This window comes from Eucalyptus grandis, chromosome 9, assembly GCF_016545825.1.
Source record: "Eucalyptus grandis isolate ANBG69807.140 chromosome 9, ASM1654582v1, whole genome shotgun sequence".
NCBI classification, from domain to species: Eukaryota; Viridiplantae; Streptophyta; class Magnoliopsida; order Myrtales; family Myrtaceae; genus Eucalyptus; species Eucalyptus grandis.
The window spans coordinates 43,050,553-43,063,730 of record NC_052620.1 but is presented as its reverse complement, the minus strand read 5'-3'; the positions used below and the strand labels follow the sequence as shown (position 1 = coordinate 43,063,730).

Here is a 13,178-nt window from a genome sequence, read left to right as displayed (position 1 = left end):
TTTTACGAAAGTTGCGATGACGACTGTGAGGGCAGAGCAGAAAACTTAGCCCGAGAGGAAGAAGCCATCGAATCATCAAACCAGTCTAAGCCAAGAAATCCCAAAAGTCAAGATCAAGAACAGGGACAGAGCAGGACAAGAGCGGGTTGCTCTCTCTCTCTATCTCTATCTCCGTGGCGCTGCGATTCGGTGACGGAAATGAGGAGACGGACGATGTATGCTTGGGGAGTGGCGATCGTGTGCTTCGTAGTGCTGATGATAGTCACTCCCGCCATTCCCCAATCGGAGGCATACCACGATTTCGCTGACAAGCGCGAGTTCTTCGGTAAATCTTCTCGCCACTTCTTTCGCTCCGATTCATTCGCTAGTAAGCCCTAATTCGATCGGCTCCGTGTAGTTTGAAGTCACCGTCCGTTATTAGCAGAATTTCCTGCTCTCGTTTTTAACAGCTGCTTATCGGGTACCCTGGTAGAACTTAAAGGAGTAGAATCTAAGAATAGGATGTGTATGTAAGGAAGGCAAGCCTTAATCGTGCGTTGAATCGTTTAAATTGTGCATTTGGGTCTCTGGGCAGTTCCTTGGTGAAGCAGATTTTGTCTGTCATAGCTCCCTAAACTGGCTCGGCGACGTACTTTCTTGAAATTAATGTTGTAGTTCTTGTGGGAAGGACAGGCTTAAGCTAACGAGGTTACTATATGTTCATCCGAGTTCTGTAATTGTGTCGGGAAGTCTAATTCTCGCAAGGTAGTAGTGTTTCGTGTAATTTTCGTGGAAATGCATTTCAATTTTCAGCTTGTTTCTATAACTTCGTGTTTTTTTTTTTTACTCCGCTTTGAATATAATTCATCGGTCCCATTTCATTTTGTAGGCATACCTAATACGCTCAATGTAGTTTCAAACTTTCCATTCCTTGTCGTGGGCCTCGTTGGTCTGGTACTTTGCTATTATGGCAATTATTTCATGCTAAGGTGGGTAATGCTGTTCTTGTTTGAAAATACGTTGCTTTGCTCTCAAAATTGATCCATTATCTTTTGTGTTAGCTCGCAAGGTGAGCTTTTGGGTTGGACTTGCTTTTTTGTTGGTGTCGCTGCTGTTGCTTTTGGCTCCTCTTATTACCATCTCAAGCCAGATGATGCAACTCTTGTTTGGGATCGTCTCCCGGTAAGTCTGTATACAACTCACAAGAATATGCACTGCGGAATATTTTTTATTGCTGTGGAAATACAGTAGTTTGACAATGTTCCTATTTTTCTCCTGTGGCTAGATGACCATCGCATTCACTTCAATAGTCGCAATCTTCATCATTGAAAGGATTGATCAGCATAAGGGAACAGTGTCAATCGTACCGTTGATTTTGGCTGGAATATTAAGCATTTTATATTGGAGGCAAGATTGCTACTTCCTACCTTCTTCCTTGTAAAGTGTAATCTACTTGATTAGTATAAAATCAGATAGCTAGTTTGATTCTTTTAGTAGGGTTTAGAGAAGTGGATTTTATTTTGAGGAGACTTTATTATATGTCTTCTGCGGAATCCTTAACTTTAAATAAATTGACAATTTGTTTCCATGAAACCACATGCATAGAGAAGCAGACTGTAATTAGTTTGTGGGTGTCGATGGTGTAATTGGGTGGTGAATTTAGGTTGTGAAAATGCTGAATATAGAGGAATGATCATGTAATTTGTTACTGAAGTTGTCTTCTAAATTACATAATCTATACTTCATTTTGGAACGGATCTTATCATCTCCATGTCGAAGTAAAGCATACAGGTGTTTAGGGTATTTACAATTTGGCTGCTACCAACCATTATTTGTAATTTTTTCTTGATATTGTTCGTCAGGTTCTTCGATGATCTCCGCCCATATGCTCTTGTCCAATTTCTTCCTTGCATCGCCATACCATTAATGGCTATAATATTACCTCCAATGTATACGCATTCAACATACTGGCTTTGGGCTGCAGGTTTGCTTTTATTGTCAATGTGTTTTTGTCTGATGGTGGATTACTCCTTTTGCCAGTGTTAAGAATACCTTTGATTTGCACTTGCAGCATTTTATCTTATAGCTAAGGTGGAAGAAGCAGAAGATAAAGTGATTTACGGATGGACTCATCATATCGTTAGTGGGCACACGCTGAAGCATCTGTGTGCAGCAATGGTTCCTGTTTTCTTGACACTCATGCTAGCAAAGAGAACTATAGATCTAGAGAGGTATATTTTGTTTCTGCTTAATAATTGGTGTGTCAAATCCTGTCCATTTTGTGTGACAACTCGACAGGTGTTTCACTTGCCAATGAGCATTGCTGTGTTCATACATGCTTCCGTTGTACGAAAGAAGTCTTTAATGGAAATTGCTGTGTTTGTACATGCTCCCATTGTCATTTCTCTGGCATATGCTGTTGAGTCTATTTTTCCTCCACCTTAACCATTGGGCAGATCAATTATAGCGCTACTTTATGAAGCCACAGAAACTTACCCCTCTGGTAAAGCCAGCAATTTTTCTTGTATGATTGCCTCTGCCAAATAAACTATTTTCTTTTGTGGCTCGGCCCCAGGAGAGCAGAAGGGGTTGGGGGGGGGGGGGGTAGGGGTATGAAGTATGATTTATTGCATTTTCTAGAAGTTGTCTAAATGAAGATTCTTAAAAATTGTGGTTAGTGTACTTGACTAGGAATGTTGACACTTTGACAACATTTCATTCGGCTTGGAAACTGACATCTCAAACTATTGGCATGTACATTTCTTCAAATTTCTCCTTTTTTGGCCCCTACATCCTTTGCCAACTTTGTCATCACATCTACATGCATTTCTTTCAAGTTGCTTGCTGCTAATCTGATGAAACCTCTTAATGGAGGCTCCTACATGTATACTCTCATAAATGTGGCAACGTCTCCTTAAATGCAGGCAAAGTCTGCTGGTAACATGGAAGGTTTCCTGGTATAGATTTAAAGAGAAGAATTCAAGTGTAGAGAGACTCGACTGCACCTATTCAAATGTTTCAGTTGTTGAATCGTGACATGGTTTGTACATGCTCTCTTTCAACAAAGTTCTCCACATGTATACAGACTGAAGTTCTACTAACACAGAAAATCTGCTAACATACAGATCATACCAGTTGGAGCTACTTTAATGTGTTGTATATAACAATGGATTTGCTTTATCAACTCTGCCTTACCTTGAAGTCTTAAACCATGTTTTACATATTTTTCTCTTTAGCAAGGCAAATAGATCACTGATATGTTTTATATTCTTTATCAGCCTATCTAGCATTCTTTTACAGGAATAGAATTATTTTACATCATCTGTCGATATTTCTTTGTTTTACAAAGTAAATTTGTTCCTTGTCAATAGATCATAGAGTTGTCTACATTTTAATCAATACATCTAACCCCATGTAGTACTCTAGTTGTGAGCCAAACTCATGTTTTGGGGCTCTTTTTCTCGGAAAAGTTCTCTCTTGTACATTAATCGCGGCCTTATTTATCTGAGCACAGCTATAACAACATCAAATTTGTAGCTTCTCGAGAGCAACATCAGTTTGCAATCTTCACCATGATGTCTAGCAGCCAGCATATTTTGAGATATATAATCCACTAGTATCGGCTGTTTAAGTTGGTGAGGTCTGTGGAAATAAGTTCTCTCTTTTAGTTGTGGATGTATTGTGGATGTAGTGATTTATCTTGCGATACCAAAGTGACTCTTGATTTTTTTATTTGAAATCTTCGAAGCAAAGTCTAATCAAGGATAAAAAGAATCAAGGGTAAAAAGAAAGGTTTTTAATTACCACCACAATTTATTTAGGGTCCGTTACCAAACGCTTTTGTTACGAAGAACAATTTCTTTTTAGAAATAATTTTTTTCTATTTTTATTCCTTGGAATAATTTCTCAATAAAAAACACGTTTGATAACTATATAAAATTTATATTCTTGGAATGAAAAAAGAATAGGAATGTCTTTGGTATGACTTCACAAAATTTTTGTAATGTAGAATTTCTTTTATTTTTTTCTTATTCTTCCTTACACCGATTGTCTTGCTAACCTTTGACCGCCAATGATCGCCAATGATGCCACCCGCAGCCACCAATCGCTACGGTTGATTGTGCGCGAAGGTCGGCGGCGGTGGGTCGGCCAACCAATGGGTGTCGACATCAGCAATCATTAGCGGTGGGTAGCGACGACGATAATTGGCGACGGTGGCCGATGGCGAGCAGCAACGGTGGTTAGTCAACCAACTAGCAAGCAACAATGTTTGCAATCATTGGTAGTGGGCGGTGGGTGGTGGCGATGACGGTCGGTCGGAAGCAAGCGGCAGAGAGAGGTGGCAACCAGCAAATAAAAATAAAAGAATAAAAATAAAATAAAAGAGAAAATAACTTATTTCAAAAAATTATTCTTGAAAATAAAAAGTTATTTTTTTCTATTTTTTGTTTTCATTACAAATCTACTTCCCAGCTATTTTTTTATTGCAGGGAATAGAAAAATTAATTGACTTTATTAAATGGAATTCCGTTCATTTTTGTTCAGGAAAATAAAAAATAGAAATTGGGAGAAATAGAAACGTTACAAAACAGGACCTTAGCCACCTACTCCTTCCTGTTTGCAATATATATGCCACATCAGCGATATTGGTGGCTTCTGTTATGATTTTTTGCACGATTGCAGCAAAGTCCATATCAAACGGGAGCAAGTTTTGCATGCACACAGTGCATGTGAGTCTGCTTCATTCCAAATAAAAGATCCTATGGGTCTTATGTGAGGCTTACAGTATTTAATAGCTGAGATGGAGTGGGCTCAAATATTTCGGGTACATACAAGAACTTTTCATCAAACAGATTGATGAGTCAAAAAGTATGCGAAATTTAGACCTTTAGTGATTACCTTCCAATACATGAATAAGAATCTGATACATCTGCAAAATTGTTTAGAATAACCACTTACCAATAGTCTCGACAAGAACACGAGCCATCTTTAAAGTGATGGAATCGATTCACATCTCTCACTATTATCTCCCGTTGATAAATTTTAGATATGAACTTGATAGCTGTGTGACAATCTCCGCATATTCGAAGGTTCTTGGTCACTCGAAGTGCAACTCCAGGATTTGTGTTAAGTAGCCCAAGGCAATGGCTAGTTTTTCGCTGTGTGTTGTGAGGTTCTGTTCCTTCTCTTCTTCGCTAACGTCATGCAGAGCAAAGCTAGTATCAGGCATATAACCAGCTGCCTTGATCTTGCTAGGCAAATCCTCCAACAACAAATATATTTCTTTTGCTTGGGGATGTGATGTGTCTCCTCCAAGGAACAGATGGGCTTTACCATTCACCTCGATCCAACTGCCCCCGGGACTTTTCTTCATGCCCTGACTTTTTAGAGCAGCTCTCAAATTGTCCACCTCCTTCCACTTGCCAGCTTCTGCATACATATTGGATAATAGAACATAGTTGCCGCTGTTCTCAGGTTCGAGCACAAAGAGCTCTCTAGCAGCCATTTCAGCAATCTCCAAATTACGGTTCTTGCGGGATGCAGCCAAGAGAGCGCCCCAAATGCTTGGTCCTGCTTTCATTGGCATCCTACCAATAAGCTCTTTTGCTTCTACCAATCTCCCTGCACGACCCAAAAGGTCGACAACACAGGCATAGTGCTCGACTTTCGGTTCAACTGAATAAACAGTTTGCATATTGTAAAAATACTTCAACCCCGCATCGATAAGACCCGAATGGCTGCATCCAGATAACAATCCGGTAAAAGTGATGTCATCGGGGCGAACTCCAGACTTAATCATCTCCTCAAAAGCTGACACAGCTTTGGTTCCATATCCATGCGATGCATAAGCAGTTATCATCGTATTCCACGCGACTGAAGTTCTATCACCAGCTTTTAAGTTAAAGAAGCAGCGATGGGCATCTACCAGACTCCCACACTTAGCATACATTGCAGCAAGTGCTATCTGTATTAAGGGATTTGAGTCTAAGCCAGTCCTTCGTGTATAGTCATGTATATGTCTTCCGCGATCCAGAGCTGCTGAATGTGCACATGCAGGGAGGATACTCATCACCGTCACCCAATTGGGCTTTATCTCCGATTCTTCTCTCAGCATTTCATCAAACACACTCAGTGCCTTATCAGCCAACCCGTTCTGTGTGTACCCTGAAACCAAGGCAGTCCAGGAAACAATGTTCTTGCAGGGCATCCTCCTGAATAAACTCTCAGCAGCACCAATGTCACCCACTTTCATGTATCCATTAATTAGGGCATTCCAAGATGAAGCATCTCTCTCAGACGTTGTATCGAACAACTTCCGGGCGCTACTCAATTCCCCGCATTTCACGTACATATCCATCAATGATGTCCCTACGTACATATCAAGCTCGCAACCGGCTCGTAAACTCACACCATGGACACATCTCCCCATCCCAATATCTGATAAGTCTCCGCAACATTTGAGAACGAAGGGGAATGTGAAATTATCGCCATTGGAACCGAACCTATGCATTCTACAGTACACTCGTATGGTTTCCACCGAACACCCATATCGAGTGTAAGCCCGAATCATCGAATTGAACAATAGTTGATTGGGGTTCTCAACTCTTCTGAACAAAAATATGGCAGAATCAAGATCGTCCGAACTCGCGTACATTGCAACCATTTTGGCCGCGAGGAAGGCGTTGGGCTCAAAGCCCCGCAGAGCCATGTGAGCGTGCAGTTGTTGGCCTAGTTTCGGCAAGTGGCAGCCAGTCAAGAGCTCGAAGATGGGCGCGTAAGCCGACGGATGGAGCGGGCCCTGCACGAGGAGGGGATCCACGAGGGACCGCAACCTGTGAATAGAGACGCGTTTCGACATTTGGGTGATGCTCCTGAGGTTGATCTTGCACTTCAAATGATGACTCCAAGGACTGACGCATGTTGCCGAAGAAGTAAGCTTTCGAATTGATATCACAGAAACGAACATATACGTGTGTCTGGAGCGAGTCCTCAAGTGGAAGTAGCAGTTCCACACATCATGCACATCGAGAAGGTTCGAGGGTCAATGGTGAAAGGTAGTCACAGGCAATGGAAACCAAAAAGATGACATCTTTCCTCAGGTAACCGAAGTTTGGTTCTCCAACTTCCATGATTTTATGAGTTGGAATTGATTTTTCATAAGCCAATTGTCAGTGGAAAAAAAAAATAACTGGAAGGTCATCGACCGAGCCCACAGCTTATTCTCCTGCTCCGGTTGATCGACAGGCAACAAGAACCGGGAAATTAAGCAAACCTCACACGTGCTTCATCTGCTAATGTAGGGTGAATCTCTCAAGTCTCAACTAATCTCATGCAAGCAATACTCAAAAGATTTAGATGATTAGAGACTACCTAACTTTAGAAGACGTCCTTATTATTATATTTATCTGCTAGTTACGCTTTTTAAGTAGTCTTAGAGTTGGTGGTTTCTTCGTTGCGGATTCATTGCATTAATTTATCAAGAAGTGCAAGTCGTCGCTGTGAGTCGATAACAATGCCTGCACCTTCTAATGACGTAATAAAACTGCATCAAACCGGTGCCCATTGTTTTATTAATCAAGGTCAACTCAAATAAAGCAAATTAGCCTATTTTCCTTGGACATTGACATCCTGGACTTGGATTGAGGCACCATGTACAGATCGGGCGGTGGTGGCGGTGGTCCTCGCCTTCATATTCAACGCCATGGAAAATATATTTTTCCGTTTTGTGCCAAATACGTGTTCTCAACTTGCCAAGTAAGTTGAGACCAAAAAAAAAAAAAAAGCCAAGGAAGTTTCTTAGAATGTCACGCAATGAGCCCAACCCAGCGTCTCTTCTTTTCTTCCGTGTTTAGATGGCATCTGTCTTGTCCAACTCCAATAGGATTCAACCTTTTCTTACTCCAAAAGAACCAGAACAGGAAATCCTGATTTCTCGGAATAATCCACTTTATATTTTTTTCTCAGTGCCCTCCACTACATTATAAAGCTGACTGTTTTGTGTGGATTCTCAGAGAGAGAGAGAGAGAGAGAGAGAGAGGGGGGCGCAAAATAGGACAGCAAGTGAGTTAATGGTCGTAAACGGCATCTTTTGATAATTAGATCAATCCTTGGAATTCACCATTTCTCGTCCCCTTGTCTTGTACCTACTTTCATTTATATCGCCGTCTACATCATCCGTATAACCCATGGTCGCTACCATCTGTCTCCTCTAGCTTGACCACCCAATGGCATCCTCCTCTATGTCCCCAAGATGGAACTATGACGTGTTCTTGAGCTTTAGAGGTGAGGACACCCGTGAAGGCTTCACCAATTACCTCTACGATGCGCTGTGCCGTCGTGGGATCAACACTTTCCTGGACGACCAGCTTCCCAAAGGGCAAGGCATCTCTGCAGAGCTCTCGGAGAAGATTGAAGAATCCAGGATCTCCATTGTCGTGTTCTCAGAAAACTATGCTTCTTCAGGGTGGTGCTTGGACGAGCTTGTCAAGATTCTTGAGTGTAAAGAGACAAAGGGTCATATGGTCAGGCCCATCTTTTATAGGGTGGATCCGTCTGAATTGCGAAAGCAAACTGGCAAAACAGGGGATTATCTAGCCAGACATGAGGTCAGGTTTGGGAAAGATTCTGAGAGGGTCATGAAATGGAGGAAATCTCTTGAGGATTTGGCTAATTTGGCTGGGTGGCACTTCTCAAAAGGGTACCACTTCTTCCTCCCTCTTTGAGTTTGATAAGAGCACGTTGGATCGTTCACACTTTTTCCCATACTGGGGGTTTCATAATTATTTCAGTGCTGAAATCTACATATACAGTGGCCCTTTTTGAAGTTATCCCCTCAACCTGAAGCTGAGAATGATTCTCCATCACTGCTATACAAGCTGCTCATTTCCAGATTGATTTAATGTCAATCGTAGACAACTGTATATTGATGTAGCAAAAAGCTGCAGTTGAATCTTCATTATAAATTTATTTCATGTCCTTCAAAGGTCTTGCTGAAACTTACTACCTTTTTGTTCTTGGTACAATGGGACTTTTTCCTTGCCTTTTTCTCAGCTGATGCACTAGAACTTGCAGGGTTGAATCAAAGCTCATTCAGACAATTGTTGAAGAAGTCTCGAGTAAATTGAATCGCCCCATTTTGAATGTTGCGACTCACCCAGTTGGCATAGATGACACCCTAGATGGAATTCATCCAATTCTTGGAATTGGTCTGGACGACGTTCGAATGATTGGCTTCTATGGAATTGGAGGCATAGGCAAATCCACCGTTGCCAAGGCCATCTACAATTTGCATGCTGATGACTTCGACGGGAGCAGCTTTCTGGCAAACGTGAAGGAAGTTTCCAGGCAGCATGGCTTAGTTGAAGTACAAGAAACGCTCCTTTTTGAGATATTAGGGGACTCAAACATAAAGGTAGGAAATGCTGATAGAGGAATAAGCTTGATTAGCAGGAGGCTTTGCTACAAAAAAGTCCTTATTGTTATTGATGATGTCGATCGTCTGGACCAGCTGAGGAAATTGGTGGGGGACAAAAGTTGGTTTGGCCCTGGAAGTAGAATCATCATCACCACCAGAGACAAGCATTTACTGGAAGCCCATGGAGTCGAACAGTTTCAAGAGGTCCAGAAATTAAATTTTATTGACTCATCCAAGCTCTTTTGTTGGAATGCCTTCAAATCACCTAATCCTCCAGAAGAGTTCAAGGACCTCGCATGTTGTTTACTTGATTACGCTAAAGGCCTTCCCTTGGCTCTCATTGTTTTGGGTTCTTTCTTATGTGGTAGGAATGTGAGGGAATGGGAAAGTGCAATAGCAAGGTTGAAAAGTGTACCTAACCGAGAATATAATGAAATACTAAAAATTAGCTATGACGGTCTTGACGATCTAGAGAAAGCTATTTTTCTTGATATTGCTTGCTTCTTCAATGGAGCTGACCAAGATTATGTGATGAAAGTCTTTGATGCTTGTAATTTCTTTCCTGATATTGGAATTAGAGTTCTACTCGACAAATCTTTGATAAGTATTGAACTCAACAAGTTGTCAATGCACGACTTATTGCGAGAGATGGGGAGGGAAATTGTACGCAAAGAGTCCCCAAACAATCCTGGTGAACGCAGCCGATTATGGTACTCGGAAGACATTATTGATGTTCTGACAGAAAATTTGGTATGTCTCTCATGCAAAGTCCTCATTATTTCAGTCAATAGCCATTCTATTTCTTCTTGCCAAAAACCAAACAGAATGGCATTTGATTTCGTTGAGTAGGTTTCACCACCTTCTTTTTTTTTCTTTTTTTTTGGGGGGGGGTGGTTCAAAGGTGAACCTTCTGACTAAGCCATGAATTTGCTTTTTAGGGAACAAATAAAGTGGAAGCCATAAAACTAGTTTTGGCTGGAACAGAAGAGGTGTACTTGAATGCCAAAGCCTTCAAAAGGATGAGAAGGCTCAGAGTGCTCATAATTCATAATGCATACGTATCAGGAGACTTCAACTATCTCTCCAACAATTTGAGATGGATTGATTGGGAGGGATATCCCTTACCGTCTCTGCCAGCGAATTTTCATCCAAAGAAACTTGTTGGCCTCTTCATGCCACACAGCTACATCAAGGATTTGGGCCAAGGTTACAAGGTTGACAACTTACTTCTTTGGAGTTTTATTCATTCATTTTAACAATGACTTTTGCAGCCAAGCTGATCCCTTTTTGTCCTTTTGCCACAGATTTTTAAGAACTTAAAGCACATGAGTTTCGAAAGTTCCAGATTCCTGACAGAGATCCCTGAGTTCTCTGCACTCCCCAATCTTGAGTCCTTGATTCTTGATCATTGCACGAGTTTACTTGAGGTTCATGACTCCATTGGCCTTCTCGACAGGCTAGTAACTCTGAACCTTGAATATTGCTTAAATCTGAGGAAGCTTCCTACGAACCTGAAGTTCAAATCACTCCAGACTCTTCTTCTAACCCGTTGTAGAAGACTCGAGACCTTTCCCAACAACCTCGAAAATATGGAATCTTTGAAGGAACTTCGTTTGTCCAAAACTGCAATAAAGGAACTACCTTCTTCAATAGGAAACCTTGTGGGCCTAGAATTATTGTGTATATCCGGCTGCAAGAAGCTCAGAGGGCTTCCAAGTGAAATTTACAAGCTATTACATCTGAAGCATCTTCTACTGCGTGACTGCATCGAACTTGGTGAATTCCTAGATAACACTGAAGATAAATGGCAAGCACAAGAAACTTCTGATTGTATAAATGTTTCGACAAGTTATATGGAAAGCGGAAAGCATCTGGTGTCCATTCTTCATGAGATAAGAAGCTTTCCCTCTGGGACTTCCCTTGATGGAAAATCCTTGCCGGAGTTTCCTTTTCTACAGTCTCTGAACCTTCGAAACTGCAATTTAACAGAAGTAAACTTTCTCATGAGTATGTCTTGCATTTCAACCTTGGAGGAATTACAGCTCTCACGGAACAATTTTGTCAAGCTTCCTTCATGGATCAGCAAACTTGCCAGCTTGCGGAAGCTCGAGTTGGATTTCTGCAGGCAGCTACGAGAAGTACCTATACTTCCATCAAGCATCGAAAGGGTAACTGCCACAGACTGTGAGTCATTAGAAATATTTTCACAGCTATCAAACATGGCCAACACCCATACCAAGGATCTTCCCCATGTCAAATCTATCGAGCTCACCAACTGCCAGAGACTGGCTGAGAATTTGGGCAAAACTGTTGCAAACACTCTTTTGAATCAGGTAAACCTCTCTCTCTCTCTCTCTCTCTCTCTCTCTGTGTGGCATTATAGATGCACACTAGCTACTAGGCAGCATATTAAAAATCTAAGGGGTTCTTCTTTTCAGGATCACATATTCAGCCTTACTTTACCAGGTCATGATATTCCAGAATGGTTCAAGTATCAAACCAAGAATGGTTTCTTCTATTTTCAAGTGCCTAAGCTTCTATATGCTGAGCTAGTTGGTTTTGCTCTATGTGCTGTTGTGACTGAATCTTTTACATGCGAGCTTCAAGGTACTATCAATGGGGAATTTGTAATTAGGTGCAGGGAGAACTTTGACTCACTGAAGTCAGATCATTTATGGTTGGTGTATCTTCCATGTCCATTAGTTGAGGCCTGGGAAGGTTGCAATTACATAGAATTCTCAGTTGAAGAGACAAATGCTGTGGACTCTTCTTCCATAGCAAAATTTATAAGGAGATGTGGCCTTTTTTTGGAATTCAAACATGAAGAAAAATTAAACTGGACACTGGAAAACAACCTGATATCAGCAACTCATTATCCAGGTGTAATTTATGATGAAGATAGTGAAGAATCAGAGGAAAGTACTTGTGAGCATGATGAGGAATCAGTAGGAAGTGCTGATGACCACATTGAGGGGATTGATGCTGGTGGGGGTACAACGATCGAGAGTACCGGCAAAAAGAGGAAAGAGATAGAGGCATCATGTTAAGTAGGCTACGACAATACTTTAGAATATTGTGATGAAGGACTAGAAAAAAATGTAAGACAATGCTTTGTTGTGAAGCAGCGAAGAAATGATTTATAGCAGCAACATTCTATGAGCTTTCTTGATTGACTTTGTAATCTCGGTTCTAGTAAGAACTTCTTGAGAATCGAGACTCCATTTTAAAATCTTTGGTTTAATGAATCTCTAAGCTCCTTACTTACGCATTCAATGCGATATGTCCATATGTTAAAATGCCTGGTTGCCACTTGACTGTCCTATACTGCAATGCGCATTCCAAATAATTTACAGAAGTGCTAACTCTAACAAGAGGGTGACAGTACTCTCCTGATGAGATCGCTTCCGTCTTTTTGCGCAGTATGTCTCGAGCATTGTTTACTTATCTTTTAGGGATACTTTTTCTTCTCCGTTTCATTGCACAAGAAATTTGACCAAGGACTTCTCTTCTTTTGATTATAACTTGTCGGCAGTGCAGTTAAAACCGCTCTAAAAGTGAAGTTCGAGAATCAAACCCATGTTGCTCACAAGGTAAAATCACGGCTAAGAGAACGTAAACTTCTACGCTTGTCACATTTTCTAGGAAGATAGTATCTCGGTGGTTTCTCCCATCGAATCAGTTTCAGCTTATGGGGAAATTAAGTACGTATCATGAACCATTTTGGCTAGAAAGCAAGATTCCTTCAATCATCTTTGTAACCCTGCGATGAGGATAAATTTTTAGG

General features: G+C 41.1%; 3 protein-coding genes across 6 annotated transcripts; 2 read left to right on the top strand and 1 right to left on the bottom strand.

The window, feature by feature from the left end:
• Window positions 1–6: 6 nt before the first annotated feature.
• Window positions 7–3,253, top strand: LOC104419966. Of its 2 annotated transcripts, XM_010031811.3 has the most exons (8): window positions 7–325; window positions 869–968; window positions 1,041–1,161; window positions 1,265–1,386; window positions 1,842–1,963; window positions 2,051–2,210; window positions 2,904–3,019; window positions 3,105–3,253. In XM_010031811.3, the coding sequence occupies exons 1-7, from the start codon at window positions 199–201 to the stop codon at window positions 3,013–3,015; spliced, it is 864 nt and encodes a 287-aa protein (XP_010030113.1). In that variant the 5' UTR covers window positions 7–198; the 3' UTR covers window positions 3,016–3,019; window positions 3,105–3,253. The 2 variants fall into 2 exon arrangements, with proteins under 2 accessions (XP_010030113.1, XP_010030112.1); XM_010031810.3 differs by having other exon boundaries at window positions 2,904–3,249.
• A 1,714-nt stretch (window positions 3,254–4,967) lies between these two features.
• On the bottom strand, window positions 4,968–6,838 carry LOC104420864 (pentatricopeptide repeat-containing protein At2g20540). Its single transcript, XM_010032635.3, has one exon. The coding sequence runs from the start codon at window positions 6,836–6,838 to the stop codon at window positions 5,078–5,080; it is 1,761 nt and encodes a 586-aa protein (XP_010030937.3). The 3' UTR covers window positions 4,968–5,077.
• A 1,191-nt stretch (window positions 6,839–8,029) lies between these two features.
• On the top strand, window positions 8,030–12,635 carry LOC104419965 (disease resistance protein RPV1). 3 transcript variants are annotated; one of them, XM_010031808.3, is made up of 5 exons: window positions 8,030–8,677; window positions 9,052–10,144; window positions 10,333–10,608; window positions 10,699–11,727; window positions 11,833–12,635. In XM_010031808.3, exons 1-5 carry the CDS (start codon window positions 8,205–8,207, stop codon window positions 12,439–12,441), a joined length of 3,480 nt encoding a protein of 1,159 aa, XP_010030110.2. In that variant the 5' UTR covers window positions 8,030–8,204; the 3' UTR covers window positions 12,442–12,635. The 3 variants fall into 3 exon arrangements, with proteins under 3 accessions (XP_010030110.2, XP_018718331.2, XP_039157949.1); XM_018862786.2 differs by having other exon boundaries at window positions 12,275–12,411; XM_039302015.1 differs by having other exon boundaries at window positions 11,861–12,095.
• The last annotated feature ends 543 nt before the right edge of the window (window positions 12,636–13,178 follow it).